The sequence below is a fragment of the Oxyura jamaicensis genome, chromosome 26 (genome assembly GCF_011077185.1).
Source record: "Oxyura jamaicensis isolate SHBP4307 breed ruddy duck chromosome 26, BPBGC_Ojam_1.0, whole genome shotgun sequence".
NCBI classification, from domain to species: Eukaryota; Metazoa; Chordata; class Aves; order Anseriformes; family Anatidae; genus Oxyura; species Oxyura jamaicensis.
The window spans coordinates 5,898,711-5,918,981 of record NC_048918.1 but is presented as its reverse complement, the minus strand read 5'-3'; the positions used below and the strand labels follow the sequence as shown (position 1 = coordinate 5,918,981).

The 20,271-nt window shown below is 36.8% G+C and overlaps 1 protein-coding gene across 1 annotated transcript in view; it reads left to right on the top strand.

The window, feature by feature from the left end:
* Window positions 1-20,271, top strand: part of ST7L (suppression of tumorigenicity 7 like) — a 25,563-nt gene extending 5,292 nt beyond the window's left edge. The window contains exons 2-16 of the mRNA XM_035347392.1: window positions 97-264; window positions 909-1,068; window positions 1,606-1,660; window positions 2,333-2,448; window positions 3,991-4,069; window positions 4,827-4,981; window positions 5,514-5,611; window positions 6,248-6,362; window positions 8,131-8,203; window positions 8,888-8,990; window positions 12,089-12,239; window positions 12,376-12,468; window positions 15,195-15,334; window positions 19,444-19,511; window positions 19,727-20,271. Coding sequence (XP_035203283.1) covers window positions 97-264; window positions 909-1,068; window positions 1,606-1,660; window positions 2,333-2,448; window positions 3,991-4,069; window positions 4,827-4,981; window positions 5,514-5,611; window positions 6,248-6,362; window positions 8,131-8,203; window positions 8,888-8,990; window positions 12,089-12,239; window positions 12,376-12,468; window positions 15,195-15,334; window positions 19,444-19,497 — 1,560 coding nt within the window. The 3' untranslated portion in view covers window positions 19,498-19,511; window positions 19,727-20,271. The remainder of the gene's footprint in view (window positions 1-96; window positions 265-908; window positions 1,069-1,605; window positions 1,661-2,332; window positions 2,449-3,990; window positions 4,070-4,826; window positions 4,982-5,513; window positions 5,612-6,247; window positions 6,363-8,130; window positions 8,204-8,887; window positions 8,991-12,088; window positions 12,240-12,375; window positions 12,469-15,194; window positions 15,335-19,443; window positions 19,512-19,726) is intronic.

The window sequence follows — 20,271 nt, the reverse complement described above, 5'->3', positions numbered from 1 at the left end:
GTTATGGAACGACATTAGCAGACTGAAAGGGTTCTCTAATAAAGTGGCATAATCCGTGAAGTTACGAAAGCTCTGCTGTGTTTCTTGTTTGCGTAGGATTTCACACGGTGTAATTTAATAAAACGCTATTTGTGTTTTTCAGTTCTGCTCATTAAGTCTTTGTTTCTGTATTTCTTAACAGTGACTGTGTTCTTAAGCACTTTGACTCCAAAATTCTACTTTGCCCTTACAGTGACCTCATCTTTCATATCTGGGCTGATATTTGTAAGTAGTCTGCTGTGCTCAGCTCCTGCAACAAATGTAGCACCTGTAAGGTTCTTTCGTTAAGGGTAAATGCAACAGGCTTTTATCAGACTCTAGAGGGTGCCTTTGTGCTACAAAGGAACTTGCTATTGAGTATCTTTTCCGACCTATTATAAATACTCTCTTACTACATGCCTTGTATGTTTAGGTGAATCTGGGGAAAATAACTTGAATCTGTTTTAAGGAACTCAGGCTTCTTTTAGCTGTCCATTTTGTTCTTTATTATTTGGGATTAAGTTTGTAAGGTGAAAAAGCTATATCCATGTTGCGCCTGCACGTGCAATTTCCCTGTACAGCACATTTTGGCGTATAAGATCAAGGCACTTTCTGAAAAGGTTTAGAAGTTATCCTAACAACCTGGGAAGAGAGTAACATGATTAGACTAAAATTTACTTTTTTTTTTTTTCCCAATCTCTTCCATGTTATGGGGGTAATTCCACATGACAAGACAGATGATTAGTATTAATTTGTATGTAGATAGGTCCTGTCTGTAATAATTTGCAAGGGGATGTCCGTGCTCTGTGCAATTTACTTTTCATCTCTGATGTTTATGTTGGAAGGGTGTTGTCTGAGGAAATTTCTGATGCTTTTTTCTCCCATAACAGGTATTTGAGTGGTGGCATTTCAGAAAATATGGCACATCTTTCATTGAGCAGGTATCTGTGAGTCATCTGAGGCCCCTCATTGGTGGTGTGGAAAACAACCCTCCAGCACCAGCAGCGTTCTCAGTTGGAGAGAATGAGACAAACAGGCAGAATATGCCAGGTGATTGTTAATGCATCCCAACAGCTTTCATTAAGCTTGCAGGCGACTGGTTCAAATGAGTTGAGTTTTAAATGGCTTTGACTCAGCATTAGTGCTTGTAGCAACTGGGGAAAGGCGTGCGCCTTATGATGTGCTTTATTAATATGATAAAAGAAATCAAGTGATAATGTATCTTTGATCTAAAACATTCATTATTAAAAACAACATCTAGAAAATATCTTATGTTCAGCTAAAACTGTTTAATTAACATCAGATATTAGCTATTTTAAACATGTGCAAGGTAAAATTGCTCAAATGTAAATGGCAATGTTTAATCTTTCCCAGATGTGCTTTTGTACCACAGCAATGGTGGGGAGCAAAAATATTTAAGTGATAGCAGAAATTCAGGGAGATGATAAAGATTGTATGATTGTGCTCAGGTCGAATAAATCTAAGATAAAAATTGTTTTTTAAGGTAAAATTACATTTGCATCACTGCATTTGAAAGTCAAGGTGGTAATATTTCTGCTCTTAACTCAGTAAGTACTTTCTTTTCAGAGTGCAAGGTGTGGCGAAATCCTCTTAATCTTTTCAGAGGGGCAGAGTATAGCAGGTATTAACTATCTTACTTTCTATTGCATGTTTTTAAAATTAATTGGGAGCACACACATGACTTCTTTGCAGGGCTTGTACTAGTAATATTGGGAGACAGCTGAAACCTGTGAGATTATAGGGGTGATTGATGCCAATCCTGTGTTTAAAAGGCACCTCTCCAAGCTTTGGCAGTTTCAATGTTAAGAATGCAAATATTATTGTAAACATCATAATTTATTTGAGGGTAAAGTAGAAGAAAAGTATTCCCAGAATTATTTTCATCTTCTTTCAAAAACTCTATGAAAGTAATGATCTTACAGCTGTTACTGTTTTATTCAGAGGCTGAGACTGATTCAGAATATTAAATCTCTCTTTTTAAACAAATAAAACTGTATTTTAGTCTCCTAGTGTTATTTTGTAGAAAAAGCTGCTTCATAGGAAGCTGTTTTTCAAGTTGATTAGGACTTCAGCCTCGAAAAGACTTTCCTTCTGCAGGAAGCCTGCTGGCAAACTGTTAAAATTATGGAACAGGAGTACTTGAAAACTTCTGATTAGTAACTCCAGTCTTTTATTATTAATAATAATAAAAAAAATCTGCACTAGCTTGTTGTTAATCACATCAGATATCCTCCTTTGCATCAGCATTACTATTTACTGGCAACACATCTTACTGAAATTTCTCCCGTTAAAGATACACGTGGGTGACTGGGAAGGAGCCCCTTACATACTACGACATGAATTTGTCTGCTCAAGATCATCAGAACTTTTTCACGTGTGATACAGATGCCCTCCGGCCTTCAGATACAGGTACCAGTGTCATGTGCATAAGGTACTTAACAGTTGGAGTATGTAAAGTGGATATATTTAATACACTTCAAGGTAGTACAAGCTGTCGTGTCAAATATTTTCTGAAATAGCCTTTCGCTACTATCTAGGAGCTTTAATAGGTGGTGTTAGAGAAAAGACCTGTTTTACTTTGTGCTTTATCTACTAAGGCTATCAGGATCCTGACATATTTTAAGATCTCACACTTTTAAAATGATTAACAACCTGATATTGAAAACCTGGACTGTATTCTCAACAACCAATGAAGTGGTCTCATTTAAGCTGTAATAACAAATGGTGCAGTCTCCATTATTTTGTCATTGTATTCCAAATGTTCAGTGCAGAATATGCTCTCTACCTGGTTATTGTCAGACTAGGTGTTAGCTATTACCAATTTGTCAAGTTCCGGAAGCATTACTTGTCAGCTAGTTGTGACATGTTTGATATGAATGATGTGTTTTTGTTTCACAAATGGAGTGTATTGTCTCGCTTACTAAGCCAAGACTAATATTTTGTTTCCAAAAGAAAACTCAAACATTTTTCCATGGTGTTCTTGCTGGACGGCAGAAGGTTTTGTTCCAAAAGAAACATGTATAGATTCCTCAATTTTCTTATCATACTTTGAGATAGGCCAGATATGTAATTCCATGAACATAAGGTTTTGGACTTATTTCAGAACTGTTATTTAGTGTGAATGCTGTTAGTTCTGCACTGAAAGTGGTAGCTATAAGTAAGTATAAGAAAAAAGGCTTCCAGTTTGGGATTCCCATTTTTCCCTAATGGAAGAATAGTGGGGAAAGGTTTAGAGGTAATTTCACCCTTTTTAGTTGCTTCCTGTACCGCTTTCTAATAAGGTGATAATATAGTGTATATTGAATTGGCTTTGCTGTCTGGCTATGCCACTCAGATATGCTTTGTAAATTTAGAAACAAGCTGTTTAACCCTTTATGATCTGGCAATTGTCTCAATACTGAAGCATTTTATGTTTATTTCATACTTAAGTATGTCTGTGCAACACAGAGTTTACCTCTATCATTGTTTCTTTGAAGCTCTGTTTGAAAGCTTAAATTAAAATTCTGTGCAGGTCTGTGCAAGAACCTGTGTTTAATGATCGCTCCTGCCAAGCTTTCAACAAGTCTTGGGAAATGTTTCCAAAATCTGTAGCAATTTAGAGATTGTACATCTGTCTGGTTATGTAAGCTGTCTTTGCTTCTCAGTGTGGGAGTTTTCAAATGGTCAGTGAATAATGTTCCTGATGGTGTTACTATATCAAATTAAGTTTGTGATATAATGAGGAGGTACAAGATTCTGCTGCTTTTGGTAGAAACTCTTGCTGGGGTTAAAACATTTATTTACTATGACCTACAACAGTTACACAGAAAACAGGAATTTGCAAAATAGACGTGAATGTTAATGCAGAATTGAGACTTGAGCAGCCAGTGTTGCCTCGCCTTTTCTACTTTGCTACCAGGTGTTTCACCAGCCTGTCTGTATCTCACCAGTCTTTAAATGTTTTTGCAACAGTGATGCAGAAAGCATGGCGAGAGAGAAACCCTCAAGCCCGGATTAAAGCAGCGTATCAGGCTTTAGAGTTGAACAATGAGTAAGTTTAGAGCATAAGATCATTTGCTTTGTTTCTAATCTGAAAGAATAAATGGATTCATGTTGAGCACACTGTCAGTTTCTTCTAATAATAATAATTAGCAAAGTTCTGCATAGCTGAAGGGAGATTTCTGTAAGGGTGAGAATTACATGACTGTAAGTTACACTCAAGTATTGAACTATTTTAAATTTACAAATAGCTTTTGTTCTCCACTTTTGTTAGAAAAGACTTCATAGCAATAACAAAGGAGAAATCTTGTACCGAAGTGGAAGAGTCTAAATGGAGTATGAGGTCATATGTGTATCAGTGGTGGCATTGTGATAACGCTGTGTTTGAGGTTCACAGATGCCATTCCTATAAGGGATTTAAAAATACTCATACAACACAAATGAAAGAATCCAATGCACTTCTCTGATACATTTCTTTATGTACTCTGGTTGTTTTTGTGTAATTAGGTCTATTTACCGGAAAAACAAAACAAATCACCAGAAAATTACCAGAGCGTTTTTAATATTTCAAGGAAAATAATCTTATTTGCTGTTAGAACTTTCTTTAGTTTTTCTCCTAATGTGTGTGTTTCTGTAAAACTGAAAAGTCTGTTTTCCTGATGCTATTTTAACATTACTCAGTCGATAATCTAGTAGTTTAATATTGCTGATGTTTAATGTGAAAACTCCGTTTCTGATTCTTCTATACTTAATCAAAAATAGTGAATTTTGTCCCTCCGAATGATCTGTGGCTTTTTTCCTTATTACAGTTGTGCCACTGCATATGTTCTTCTAGCAGAGGAAGAAGCAACAACTATCGTAGATGCTGAGAAGTACTTTAAGCAGGCTCTGAAAGCAGGAGAAATGATTTACAGGAAGTCTCAGAACTGCCATTCCCAAAGTCCACAGCATGAAGCACAGCTGAGTAAGCACTTTTAAATCAAACCCACTTATTTTTTTTGTGAGCAGAAACGTACAACTAAATTCATAATTAGTGATTCTAGTTTGATTTTCAATTCAGCGAGGCACTTCCTGCTTTTTTTTTAGTATGCTTATGCATGTGCTCTATGATCTTTTGTAGTACAAAAATGAATCTAGCAAGTGGCAGTTGTGCTGTGTATTCATCACAGGTTGTCTTGCTGAGGCTGGATGCATTATTGTCTTGGAAAGCGGGGTAGATAGAGCAGGCTAATGGAACAATTAGCAATTGGCCATAGCATCTTCTGTTTTTACAAACAAATAGAAAACCTTTTTTTTTTTTTTTTTTTTTTGTCATTTAGCCTACTTAAAAGTTTCTGGAATTGGTCTAGACGAGCTTTGGTTAGGACAGCAGTAGTGATTATGTTATGCTTTTACATGTGGTTAGGAAGAAGGTTGTGGAATTTTTGGTGTGTTTCTGGGAGAGGGAGAGTAAAGGATTAAAACTGGTAGATTCTTGTTTTTGTCTTTTTCATCAGGAAGAGACACCAATGTACTGGTGTATGTGAAAAGGAGACTAGCTATGTGTGCAAGAAAACTTGGAAGAATACGAGAAGCAGTCAAAATGATGAGAGATGTAAGTAATTAGAAAAAAATGGGACCAACTCCTGTTGTTTTCAGTCACATCGTTCAAACTGTTGGTTTAAAATCCTTTTGTAGGCATCATAGTAAATCTAACTGAATTATTTCCCCATGAGATTTGCACATCACAATTTATGATTTTCTTGAGAACGTTTTTTTTTTTCTCATATCTGGGATTCAAATTTTTGTTATATAATGTCGTAAGTTCAAAGCTCTGTTGTTCAGTTTCCTTTGCGTTTGGCTTAACGACTAACCTATCAAAATAGCCAGCTTTATACCTCCTCCTAATTTTTCTTTCACTTGCCAAAGGTTTATCATAGGCTGTTTTTACATAGGAAAGTATTACTGACCAAATCAACCCACTGTGGGAGATACGCAAATCTGGACCGAGAGCATGTTTTGTGAACCTCAGTATATGTATTTTCTAGCAGGTGAATAGAGCAAAAACATGGTGACTTCAAGGTGGGAATAATGCAATACTTTTCATGTCGTTTACATGCAAGTTTCGAATGCTAGAAGAGAAAATAACATTGAAAAAGCTTAAATTATTATGCTGATTTCTATTAAGTATTTATGGGATTCAAGTGAAAATCTATATGTGCCTAATTTATTTCTCTTTACCAATTTGCAGTTAATGAAAGAGTTTCCCCTTCTCAGCATGCTGAATATTCACGAAAACCTCCTGGAGGCGCTACTGGAGTTACAGGCTTATGCAGATGTCCAGGCAGTTCTAGCAAAATATGATGGTAAGTGATGTACACTGGGAAATACTGGTGGTTTTGTATAAGTGCATAGGTGAACTGGACAAGGTTTGCCTATCCAAAAGCAGATGTCTAACCAGTATCTCAGCTCTTTGACTTAGATTCCCTTCGTCATCAACAAGTAGGTGTTTCCAGAGTGTGGGTTGTTTCTTTTATTTTGAATTGTGAGCTCAAATGTAGGCGACCTATAACCCATGCACACCTTTTATGTTAAGTTAACACTAATTCATAAAGATATCTTGGAGCTCACTTTGCCTCAGCTCAAGGATTATTTTAATTTTTAATCTCTTCTGCATCCATGATTATGCCTAATTTCATCAGCCTTTCTCAGTTAGCACATGGCCTCCTAAGTAATTGATGTAAATAGGCTGAAAAAGGTAGTCTTCCCCTCTCTTGTGTTCTGGTCTTGGCCTCAAGATTCTGTTGTAGTGAGGCTGCTTGCCAGAGATTAGTGACATACAAGCATGCTGCTTGCCAGAGATTAGTGGTATACAAGCTCTCAGCATTAAGTGGCAGTGGTTTGCTTTCACTTTGCATCTGAAGTAATATATTTCAGGTGTTGTACGAGTCTAGATAAAGTATATCCTTACTTTGTTACTGTCCTTGGAGTTTTGCCACCTAGATAATGCCCCCATCATTAGTGTACAAAGTGCTGCTGTCAAATCAGTCCATTAAATCATCTCTAAAATGGAGGAACATGGAAGCAGGATGTTTTTGGCAAGTGTTCGATGCCCTTGAGGAGTCAATATGTCCTATCTTGTACTTACGTTCTTTATAGCTTCAGGCAATAAAAAAATATGTTCTTGCCAAAATCCTGTGCCCATTTTATGTGGTCACCCTAGCTCCCAGTTTCTTTTATTTGATCATCTCTGTTCTTCTGTGTGCGTTTTTATTAATTTAACAAAACCATTTGCTTTTTTCCTATTACTTCTTTATCTTAGCATCAAAAATTGTGACTCTTTCTTAAGAAAAGGTTCTGATTTTTTTCTAAGCATCTGGAAAAATGAGTATGAACTTCAAACTCTCCATAGTCTCCCTGTGTTTTGCTTGACACGACAGCCAGACTTCTAGTAAGTGATGGACAAGCCCAGGATGGGATTTACAAAAAAAGCAAGAGCCATCTGACTATACACAACATGGTACTTGGGAATTAGACCCCAGACTTTGTCTGCTTTTAAAGTAAACTTGTACTGTGGAGTGCTAACATTCTAATCTATAATTGTCAACTCAAACTTGGCCTCAGATGTTCTATAAAACCTACAACTAATAGAATTTTTTCCTATGCAACTGGAAAAGAATGGAAATTGTGTTCTCATTAAAATTTGTCTACCTGTCTCTAATGGATTATTTTTTTGGTCAGCTTCTAGTCAGTCTCTCAGTATTTTGTAAACGTTGCAAAATTAGGTAAAGATTAGAAGCTTATTTTATACCTTTGTGGGTTAACACAGGACAAACACATTGTTCTTAAGCGTATATTTATACATGCGTTTCCCTTTGAATTCAATTTCAGTGTTTTGGTTTGTTTTAGTCTCTTTACCATCTAACTACAACTCTGAGTTTTTAATCTGATGCTGTCTGGTGACCAGAAAGAAGACTTGTGCACAGAAATTCAAAGTTTCTAATCAAAGCTGAAATGTTTCAGATTTATTGTATGATGTACCAAAATAAAAATCTCTAAGCTCAAAGGAAATGGGTTTGAAAATGTTTGTCTTGCCTTAAAATCTTACAGCCTAATTATTTTATTTTATCATAGATATTAGTCTTCCAAAATCAGCAGCAATATGTTATACAGCAGCCCTGTTAAAAGCCAGAGCTGTTTCAGAAAGGTAAGCAAGCACAACTGTGAAAACAGTGGTTTGTTGCTAATCTTGGGTCATGCTGTAAAATATGAATGTAAAAGGTCTAAATCCAATATGTAACATTTATATTTCTAAGATCAAGTTATGCATATTTTGATATGCATATAGTTATGTATAATAATTAGCTGTATAGTTTTGTATAGTTAAGCATAATTTAAGGCTTATTTTAAGCATCCAAAGAGTTAATAGAGGTGAAGATATTTTTTGAAGACCAATGTACGTGTGTGCCTTTGTATAAATCTTGTTTTCAATATATTGCTTGTGGTATTCATCAGATCTTTAATTTGTGGATTGGGTGATAGGTAATTGTGGTGGACTTTACGGCATTTCACTTTCATTGTGGTCTGTTGATGCAGCTACTTCAGCTTTAACTCCTGCTAGCTGGTATTCTATCAATCTTATGAAAGACTTGGGCACTCAATCACTTGGGTGATAGACATGAAATTTCAAGAAGTTTAACGTATCTTTGTCATATGGCCTTGGATGACAGTCAAGAAACCTAAGTTAGCATGAACGTTTGTCTCCTAGAAGCATTTATCTATCTTGATAAATCAGTCAATTTTTAATGAACTCCAAGCTTATAAAGAAAATAAACATCTGGATAGCTTTTATTATTTATTACTTTTGTTCAGTATGAATTTTCCTCTTTAGGTTCTCCCCAGAAACTGCCTCCAAAAGAGGGCTTAGTACAGCAGAAATAAATGCTGTGGAAGCAATTCACAGAGCTGTGGAATTTAACCCTCATGTTCCTAAGGTAAGTGTATTTTATTTGCTATTGGACCACTTTATTGTTTTCTAAAAGAAGTCATGTTATGTTAATGTCTTGTTTGAGCCTTTTTAGCCCCATGATTTCCTGAAGTTGGTTATAATTCTGGCCCTTCCATTATTAAACTGTTTAGTATTTATATCATAAAGGTTTGGTTGCCAGAATTAGTTTTTTGTAATAACTTATGTTATAGCAGTGTTGTTACAAAAAAAAAAAAAAAAAAATTGTCTAACTTGTTGGAAAATCCAGTAATGTGTTACTGAAGGCCTTCTGTAGGGTAAGGACAAATATTATCAAATAGAAATTTAGTCATTTAAAATCCCTGAAGCCAAGTTAAGTTCACCAAACAATGACCACTCATAGTATTTCAAAATACTTTGTTATGCTTAGAAGTATGGCTCTGGTACTCTGGTTAGTGATAGATCTGTCACTTACTCTCTTCGTTTTTAAACAAGAATAAGAATCAGTGCTTCTACATTTAATGTCTGTCATTACGTGAAGTGGCCAAGGTGTGGGTTCCACTGAGCATTGTGTGAAAATAAAATTCTGTGTGGCTTTTTACTGTACTAGCATTAGTGATGTGTTCAGTTTGAAACCTTGAATGCAGAAGGTTGGCTTAGTTCTGGACCTAATCCTCTGCAAATGATCGTGGAGTCCGGATGACTATTGCTATGAAGGCTCAAATTATCCAACCACTCTATTCTGTCTGCCTGTCCAATCTAATAGAATGTGCACTGGGGAAGCTAATTGCTGGGAGAAATTGCTGCTTGTTTGCATGACTGATCAAGAGCGTAGCAAGTTCATTTCAGACAGTCTCAGACAGATTTTTCTTTTGCCTCTGCCTTTAGGGGAAGAAGATTATAACGCATTATCATCGTCTAAAAGTTTTTTTAAGTTTTGTTTGTCCTTCAGTTATTTCAGGGGTCTCATATACTTTTTAAAGAAGTTAGATATAATTTCAAACAGACTGTTTGCAAAATATGCTCAGTGGTTTTACAAACAATTGTGGAAACTGAATCCAGGTATCAGTAATTTGATCTTCCCTTCTAATTGTATCTGTCCAGTTTTCTTGGTGAGTTTTTTATTACAATGTTACCTTGAAACACCACTTTATTAGACTGCATGGCAGAATTTTATTGAGAACTCCCCGGAGTTCTGAAATTCTCATAGTCAAATAATAAAAAGGAGGAGAGGAAGGTTACAGACAAGTGTAATAGCATGCCTGGTAGATTGCAGTGAACTATCGGGAAAGAAAAACTGGTTTTTGAATCTGTTCTGATCCATAGGCTGAAAATAAATTTAGAAAGTAGAAAACTCTTTGCTCTGGTATCCAACAAAAGTGTTTTTTTTTTTTTTTTTTTTTTTTTTTTTTTTTTTTGTTTTGTTTTACACATAATGTTTTGCATAAGGAAAAGAATGTCTTTCTCTTTGCTCTCAGTTCTGCTTTTACAAGGATGGGTTTTGTTTGGAAAGTAAGGAAAGCATTTTAAAGTGCTAGAAAAATGGTACTCTTAAGCCATTTCAAATTAGAGCTTTGTAACTGCATTATGATAATGTATGAAATACTCATTTCCAATCATCTTCTGAGTATCTTCTAAATTTTTATTGAGTAGAATGACTTTCTGAAATCTGTGAAAAAAAAAAAAATCATTTTCAGTGCTAATACCTTGCCTGTTTTATGGTTAAGTATGGACATTAAAACCTTCCAGATTCTGGAATTTTGCTGTTTATGTGGTAACGTATGGGTGTTATATATGACCACCAAAACACAGAGTTTAACATCGGGATGTTGTGGCAATACTTGCAGTGGGGCTTTGTCACAACTTTGTATTCCCTTAAAGTGGTTAGGGCTATTGAAAACTGGGCACTGGGGAGAGCATGAGGAGTCAGGTCAAAGGGCAGATATTTGAGACCATTTTCCCACAGCAGCCCTGTGTGAGTGATCCTTTACTGTGTTAAAAAAAAAAAAAAAAAGAAAAAAAAAAAAGGAAGATTAGAGGGGATTAGCAAGAATATTACCCTCCAGAGTGTGGGCCCAAGGCACTAAGAGAAAAACTTAGCCAGGCAGTAAATGTGCTTTATTTGGCTGGGGCACAACCCGTACTACATTCCTTCAAGAATCTGAATGGGAAAAGTTAAGTCCTCAAAATGGATTAGTAAATAATCTCATAGTTTGTGGCATCTGCTGAAATAAATCGGTGAGTTAGCTGCATTCTTACACTTTGGGAGACAGTCAAAGGAATGGCCAGCTACATTGATCAAAGATGTGGATTAGCTTTGGCTGTTACTGAGTGAGACACTGTATGCTAGGAGAGACTAACTCACAGGTACATACTAGAGTTGAAACCGTCACTTAATTCTTTTAAAAATACTCATCTGATTTTTAAAGTGAAGTCCAAAAGGAATAACTTTTTAAATATAACATGAAGAAGCAAAATTGCATGTCATATGTTTCAAGGAAAATGGAAAATTATTAATCCTTGTATTTTTTAACCCTTCCCTGCATCACATTCTGCTGATGGAGGGAGAATGTTGAAACTGAAAAAAAAACTGAAATCAGAGATTCTTTGTGATAGCACTGAAAAACCACATTAAAATAAGACTTTGGGTTTAGTTTTTTATTCTTCCTTTGGTTAGTATACTGATACTTTCTGTTCTGCTGCTGATACTTGGGAGCTAACAAATATTTATCCTCCTACATTGAAACTTGCACTGCTGAAATGATCAGCAAAAATATGATTTTTTTATTATCCTAGATTTGTTGTTCATTGCTATTGTACATGTGGCATTAAACTTTGTGTATATTCCACAAAATTTTTTTTTGCCTTGCCATAGGTGCTGATATTGAATGTGTGAAAACCCCAGTTTGAGCCTACACTGATGTGACTTGCTGCTTTTCACTTGCCATAAAAATGAAAGCTGCCTAACCCGTGTCAGGATTGAGCTGTGTTACCAGCAGGTTGCAGCTGGTCTCTGTGTGGTGCTCACCTATGCCTCAAGCGATCCTATTTCACAATTAGTAAGGGTTTTGGAATATCCTATGTAACCAGGTGTGCTTTCAATTTTATTTTTTTTTTTACTTTCAGTACTTACTAGAAATGAAAAGTTTGGTTCTACCTCCAGAGCATATCCTGAAACGAGGGGACAGTGAGGCAGTAGCATATGCCTTTTTTCATCTCCAGCACTGGAAGAGAATAGAAGGGGCTCTAAATCTGCTGCACTGTACATGGGAGGGCAGTAAGTATCTCTCCTTTTTTTTTCTGTACAATAGGCTAATCTCTGCCTTTATTCACCTCAATCACAATTGGTTTTGTTTGTGAGAATCTGATCACTTGATTCAGATACAGATCTAATGTCGTTCACTCTTTTTCAGCATTTAGGATGATCCCTTACCCATTAGAGAAAGGTCATCTTTTCTATCCCTATCCAAGTTGCACAGAAACAGCAGACAGAGAACTGTTGCCAAGTAAGTGGTTTATAAGCGGTAATGATAATAAAACATAACTTAAGGGCATGTTCAATTTGTGCTGTTCTTTATTTACCTTACAATGTTTTTTAGTTAAGAGCTTTCCTTGAAGGGGATTCAGCTATTTGTTGATGTCCCTCCCAAACGATCCTTAAGCATATCACAGGTGTGTAGGCCAAACATTAGCTCGATTCTGTAAAAACATAATGGCTTCTTCAAAGATAAATTTTGTGTGTGGTACCGACAGCCTACATTTGGCAATTTCTGACAGCAACTAAATGGACCAGTTCTTCAAAGTACTTATAAAATCCATGACTTCTTTTAAAACTGTTGTAGAGGAGTTGTTTCCTTTTAGCAAGGAAGGAATGCATGTTTTCAGTCCTGCATTCAAGTACCTAGCAGAATCTGTTTGTGGTCCTACAGAGAATCTTCACAGAATGTATTTTGGTTTCTGTCACTAATTCAGTGATACATATTAATCTGTTGGTCACTATGCTTCTTGGAAATTTTTATCCCTTTAGATCATCTTATAGATTTATACTAACACTTGACACTGAAAAATAAGTTTTCTCCAAATGTCCAGTACTTTGCGATTACTTCATGGAAGTATGAACCTACAAGTTTTATTGCTTTGGTAAGGCAACCTGAAAATAAACCATTAATGCCCATGCTCATCATACTTAAAAGAAATAGTGTTAATTTAAATTAGAATTGGACTCTTTATTGTATGTGTTAATAGAATTTCTTTTGTGAAGAAACACAAGTCCTGCAGGACTGGAAAGAGCTACTGCAAAAGCACCATCAGACCCACTGAGACCACAGCTGTAGAAAGCAAAACCACACATACGTGTTTCTATTTAAAAAAAATGAAGTTATATTTAAAATGTGTAATTTAAATTTGCCCCCAGACTGCTTTAAATTACTCATTTCTCACTTACGCAGGATATTGCAGAAGGAATTCCTCGGTTAGTGACTAACCCTAACTTGTAGACTTCTCAGCATAATTAAACACCAACACATGCAGATATTTCAACACGATCATTCACGCATTCCTGTTATGTTTTAAATATAAAACTACCCATAAATAAAATCATCTTAACACTTTTATTGCAGTACTTCCTCAAGGAATCTTGATACTTTAAATAGATAAATTTTAAACAAATTATGTTGGCCATATTAATAATGCAAAAATCCTGGATTGATCTGACTAGTGACAATTACCAAATGGCTGTGAACGTATGGAGTTGCCTTTTGTTGTCCTTACCTATTTTGGATTTGATTGTAGCTAACGAATGTAGGAAAAACTAGTGCAAAAAGAATCTTTACAGCTTAGGTTATCGCTTTCTTTACATTATATATCTCTGTGTTTTAAAAATCAGGTGAGATTCTACATTCTATGAGAGCATGACATTTATTCCTTAGCAAAGTAATTTCTTTGATATTTCAAGTAAAGATTGTGTTGCTGTCGTACTGTATCATGGCATAGCATGGCTGACTGTCTGTTAATGAGCGAACTGATAATCTCTGGGATATCATTAAACACCTCTGACTAGATGGAACTCCAAACGCTCTGCCTAATTGTGCTCCAGAATCATACACTGAAAAGCAAAACAAAACCCAAATACTCTACCACTTACGAATTGCAATAGCACAAGTTACTTTTGTTGGGCTTGCTTTTATAATGATAACTTCCCTTACATGCCAACATTCAGAAACAGTAACTGAGGATTCGTCTTCAGACCAGTTTGTTGTGTATCAAAAGTACAAAATGTAAAACAAATACAGTGAGAATTAGTGCAATTGTACTTTTGTATTTTCCAAAAAGGTATACTTAAATTTTGAAGCTTTTATTAGATTTTAAAACCAGCTTGTGAAGAAATATGCAGCCCTTTCATAATTACTTATGTCTGTAGAAAGGTTTTTCTTCATTTAAAAGCCATTCAAACTCATTGGTTAAAAGTCAGAGCTTCAGGTATTCACAGCCGGTAAGTAATTGCAAATTCACCAAACGGGTCCTCAGCTGGCAACCAGTTGTAGTGTCTTGAGTGCTGAAAGCTCCATATGCCAGCCCCTAGCCTTTCTAATCGCCTTCTTGTGATTTTGTTACCGTAGATTGGAAATTGCAAGGAACTGCTATGTGGAGAATTTATAACCTCGTCCTGGTACTGTTTTCTTTGAGTTCTGCTCTGTCAGCTGCTCTGAAAAATTTACTGTAGTCTACCAACCAGAAATCTTTGAAGAGTATTAAGGAGCTCCTTTGCATTTATATATAATGTGGGGGTTGTTTTGTACGTGCTGTGCATTTGATGTCACAGGAAGGGCAGATAACAGAATTATGCTTCAGGTGGTTGAAAACACCTGAATTGTTTAAAATTATCTTTGTAATTTTGTCAGCTTGTGGATTTTGTAACTCTTCCCTCTGTCCTGTTAAAAGAGTACCAAAATCTAGGGCTGATGAAATGTTTCAGAAATAAATCCCATGCAAGTGAAAAAGATGGCTGGGAAGTGTACTGACTATCAATAAGTAAGATGAGCCTATGATATGGGGGGAAGATTTTTGAGAAGTTTGAATAAAGTACTGGGACTTAATATCGGGTGCTGCACATAGTCTTGACACTGAATTTATGCATTCCGTAAGTCTGGAATTGAGCATAAGACTATGTAAATAATCCAGAAAACTGTCTTTGATTGTCAAATGTCAATATTCTTATTTTATTCCCTTTCAGCATTTCATGAAGTCTCCGTTTATCCACAGAAGGAACTTCCCTTTTTCATCCACTTCACAGCAGGCCTGTGTTCCTTTTCGGCAATGCTTGCACTCCTTACACATCAATTTCCTGAGCTGATGGTCATTTTTGCTAAAGCTGTAAGTATTGGCTCTGTCATTTCTCTTTTACCAACATTTCTCACGTGTTTGTATTTTAAAAATCAAAGTTGCCAGCTTCCATATAGCGGACGTTTGCCATGTTTCACTATGTCTGCTCAGGGCTTGGTATAGGACTTTTTAGCATGCTTCCTGCTTCCTTCTGCATTATTTCTGTTGGATAAAAAAAAAAAAAAAAAAGAGCTGCTTGGACAGCTACTAGCTTTGCTAGTAATTCCAGTCTACGACATCCAAATCATGCAGGTCTGAGAGTGGGGCCTCGTCTCCACGTTTCTGTTGATCTTTATGTTAGAAAATGTAGTTGGACATGCCAGTGACAAATTTCAGTGCTGCTCATAATTGGCTGGATCCCTAGTAACTAGGGTCTAACTATCTGCTTGATTAATTCTGTAAGGACTGCATTAGCAAGTTGTATGATTTCCAAAGAGATACAAGGTCAAATGTTATGCTAACAAAGAATTACTTGGTGAAGTTCTCTCTGCTAGGTTTCTTGCATCAAAAAAAAGACTTTGTCAAGTTAGATGGCTTTATATAATGGCATTTTGAATGTCAATTGACATGTCCAAATGTGGGGAAAAAATCACAAGGTTTGGTCATTTGGCAGTGTATTTATTTAACATTCTGTAGAAAAGGGTGGATAGTGCTTGCTCAGCAGAAAAGATGATCAAGAAGCATGCATATTGCTGCATAATTCCACCAAGCAATTGACAGAGATGACAGGCACAGATGAAAAGGCCACTCACTGTTCTAGTTTCATACTGGCAAAAGTGGAAATTACATTGTTAGATACTCAGAAAAGGAGTGAATTCTGTATTAATTCATTGAGATTGGCTGCTGAGAAGGACATCGACTTCCTGTATTATGCTGTTTTAGAATGAATTAATGTTAATTTTTGTTCATACTCTGACTAATAGTCTTCCTTATCTTAATTATTAGATTATTGTACTCTTGATCCTATTTTTGTTGTTTTCAGAACCATTCAGACAATTTGTAAGAAATGATGATATTCAGTATCAAACTCACACTTCCAATTTTATTCCTGGATTGCTTCAGATCCTTTGCAAGTTGTTTCTGTATTTTAACCATAGATAGTGCTGTGGTGAATGCTAACACTTCATAAAACATTATCTCTTGTGCTTTGGAGGTCCGTGGCACCTAGATGAATTTTGATAGAATCATCTAGGTTGGAAAAGGATCATGAGGTCCAGCCATCATCCTGACTTACTGAATCCCATCACTAAATCATGTCCCTTAGTGCCACATCCACGTCTCTTTAATACCTCCAGGGATGGGGACTCCACCACTTCCTTGGGCAGCCCATTCCAATGTTGACCACTCTCTATGAAGAAATTCTTCCTAAAAAGAATTTTGTACTGAGAATGGGAACTTATGTTTAATGACACCCCCCTCCACCCAAGAGTACTGGGATAAAAATACGTGCTGTACCTAGTGTTACACCTGCAGGTAATTTCAGTGCTTTAAACTTTCTAAAGTAAAATAAAAACCCTGTGTTTTTCATGATTTCAAGTACTATTTCAGGATATAATGCTTGAACTTATTAAATACAATAATTTGAGATAATAAAGTTCTGGATGGTAGATACTTGGAATGCTTTGGCCTTAGTGAAAGAGTGGTACAAAACAGATTTCTAGTAAATTGCTGGAATTGTTGAATTTCAAGCAAATCTAAAGCATGGTTTTAAGAATGACAATTGGAAAGCATTGTGCATATGGATTTTTTTCACTATAAGTGATTTAAATACAACTACTTAGATTATATTTCAGTTGATTCTTAAAGTGTTGTTTCCAACAATTGAATCTAGTGAACTGCATGCCTCTAAACAGCTTTAAGAAGTTGAATACCTTTCTATTGACTTTAAAAGTCTGAGTTTACATATTTTCATTTGTTAGTGCTTGAGTTTGTTTCCTCTGTAATAAATCACAGGGTAAACCTTGGCAAATTGCTAAAAATATTCCAAGTGGCCAAAAATCACAATGAAGCATTTGCTAGTTCCAATGTATACAACCTAATACGCCATCAACAAAAGACTTTAGCACTGGCACCTACTCGATTCGGCTCCCTCTGAAACTGATGGCAGTCTTTTCATTGTAGTCGCTGGCCCTGGGAGCAGGCGCCGGCGGGATTTGGTTGTGTTTTATGCAGGTGGAAGGGTTTGCAGGCACTAGGGACTGACGCTTGCAGAAGTGCTTAGCGTTTACTAATCTAGTTAGAGCCAACTGTGGCTTTATTAGTTCTCTTGCAACTTGAGTTTTAAGATGTGTCAACTGTAGGAGCAGGGGAAGATGTGCCATGTGCGGCGTTTAGGTGATGACGGGGCAGAGAACCTATGATCTGCAAAAAGACTGCAGGGACTTCGGAGAGGGCTGTAGGGAAGGGCTCAGCCTTGCTGTTTGGTTCAGCTAAATTTCTGATCTCTGAGAGTCACTGTTACTGATAACCCGAGACAAGTCTGTGGCTGTTTGGAATTCTCTTGGTAAGTGACAGAAGGGAGGAGGTACAGGAATGGATGGCAGCAGTACATACAGCTCACTGAGCAAGCTGAAAAATATTTTCTGTGAAAACAAGACAAAAGGATCTTGTTTCCATTCAGTACAAATTTTTATTTAATAATTATGTAGGTGGAGGACTGGGTAGCTGTCTAGGATCTTGCAAAGGTGATGTTGCAAAGTTCCTTTTTGCGAAGTTCCTTGTTACAAACTGTGACAAAGACACTGAGAAGTCTGCTTTCAAGAATACTGCAGACACAGTGTGACAGAAGGCACCGTAAAGAGTCTTGTCAGAAGTTCCTGAGAACAACTGAAGTGCTTAACTTAAGAACATGTCAATCCTGTTTTTTTTTTTTTTTTTTTTTTTTTTTTAAAGTCTTAACCTTTTTTTCCAATATACGCTACTGGAATAGACCAGCATTAGTTCATTTTGAGTATTGAAAAAATACAGCAGTGTTCTAGTGTCCTACTGAAAACATGTTCAGGGAATTGGACAAAATCCTAAGACAATTCATGTTCCAAAGTGTTTTGATATGGGTTGCTTGATATTTTCACAACAAAGAAAGAAGTTGTGGAACTTAAATTAAAGATTGGCTAATTTTTATGATTGTGAGATAAGGAGAAAACATATTTCATTCTGGTTGTGCTGTAGCTCCCCATTAGAGGATTCCTTGCCCTTCTCCTGATAGCAGCCAGCTAGAGACAGAATATAGGACTAAACAGACCCCATTCTGGCAAGTCCTGTTTTCTGTGACAATCTGCTTTACTTTCTGAACAAATCCCCCTACCACTTTCCCCAAAGCTCATTAAGTGAGACTGGAGAATTAACTTTTTAGCCAGCTGCTGAACTTTTCATATTTATAAACACTTGAGTCTTTTGCTTATCTAAGAGAAAATGTGTATAGTTTGGAGATGTGCACTTCCCTGCCAATGTGTAATGAGTGGTTCTACACTTCATAGAAAAAAAGCCTGAAGTTTCCTGTCACAGCTGAGTGTCGATGCCAAGGGCAAAGGTTTCTTGCCTTGCTAATCTACATCTTAACTCATGCACTTAATGTGAAGGTGCCACACGCACGCAGGCAGGGAAGAAGCTAGCTGCAATGAAAAGCTCCTGCGCTGTTGTGAATGTTATGTTTTAAAAGCCTTTTTAATGTAATATTTGAGGTTATGATAGAAGCCAGGAGGGCCAAAGTAAAACCCTCAAAGTAAATGAGTCCTGTCACTGCTGCCTCATGAAAAGAGGGTTTGTGTGAGGATAACACAGGTCCCAGGGGAACAGTCGGGGGGATGGGTTGAGAAGGTCCAGGGGAGTGTGCACCATTTGTTTTAGCTTAATCTTTATTTCTGGAACTGTTTAGATGGCATCTAGAATATGGATCCTGTCTGGAAGAATGGGCTGGTCTTGCTGGGTTGTCTGTTCAGTTTTTACACGTTTGAATCGATGACCTATAAATAATCTGTGCCTGAATACACAAGAAAATGCACTGCCCTCCTTCCTGTCTGGTTAACTGATGGTGTGAGCACGGAGCCCTGGAAGAGTCGCAACACAGAAATGCCATCCTAATGCGTCCTGCTTGTGCCTAGGTGCTGCGAGTGCTTTGGCCTGTGAGTGCTCCCAGCGTGCTGGCCTCCGGCTGAGCCCTGGACATCCCCTGGGTGAGTTGTGCTCGGAGCCACGGCTTCCTGGAGAGGTTTCTCTTTTTATTTTTTTGGTCTTGGTTTTAAGGTCAGACACTTCTCTGCAGCAACACACTATAAGATAGTGGTTTTCTTTGTTCATGTCTTGAGCCTATGAAAGGAAACTGTTTTTTGAACTTGAGCTCATTTACTGCTGTGATCTGTTTTTTTTTTTTTTTTTTTTTTTTTTTCAGTTCTTTGGGACTGTCCTTCGCTATGGAAAACACCAAGGTCCTCATGCTGTCCAGTCTGTGACATCAGCTGACTCCAGTTTGACTGGAGCATGCTTTCCACGATGCTTCGATTTAATTGTTCCCATAAGTGTCCCTGACAGCACCAACTAGGTATGGTTAGCTGACACCGAGGTGGGGAAGCAACAAAGAAAGGTGTGCTCCTCAAACCAGTGTCTTTCACAGGCTTCCATGTTGGTAACGGTGTTTTATGTATGAATTTCTTCTTTGGCCTTGGTGTCTGTAGTCATCTAAGAAAATAGTTTTTGTTGAGCAATAATCTCATTGCTCTCTTAATCGCTTGTACAACAGGAAGCTAACACTTCCTCTGTAAGAAATGAGAGAACACAAATTGAGCAGATGTTTTGAGTATTGACACTTCTTTCTCAGCTGCAGACGCAACAGATAACTGGCTTAGATTTAATTTTGTAAGCCTTTTTCCAAATATTTGTTAAGAGCAAAGTATGTCTCTGCTTTCTTTATTAAAAGGTTACTTCTTAACGCA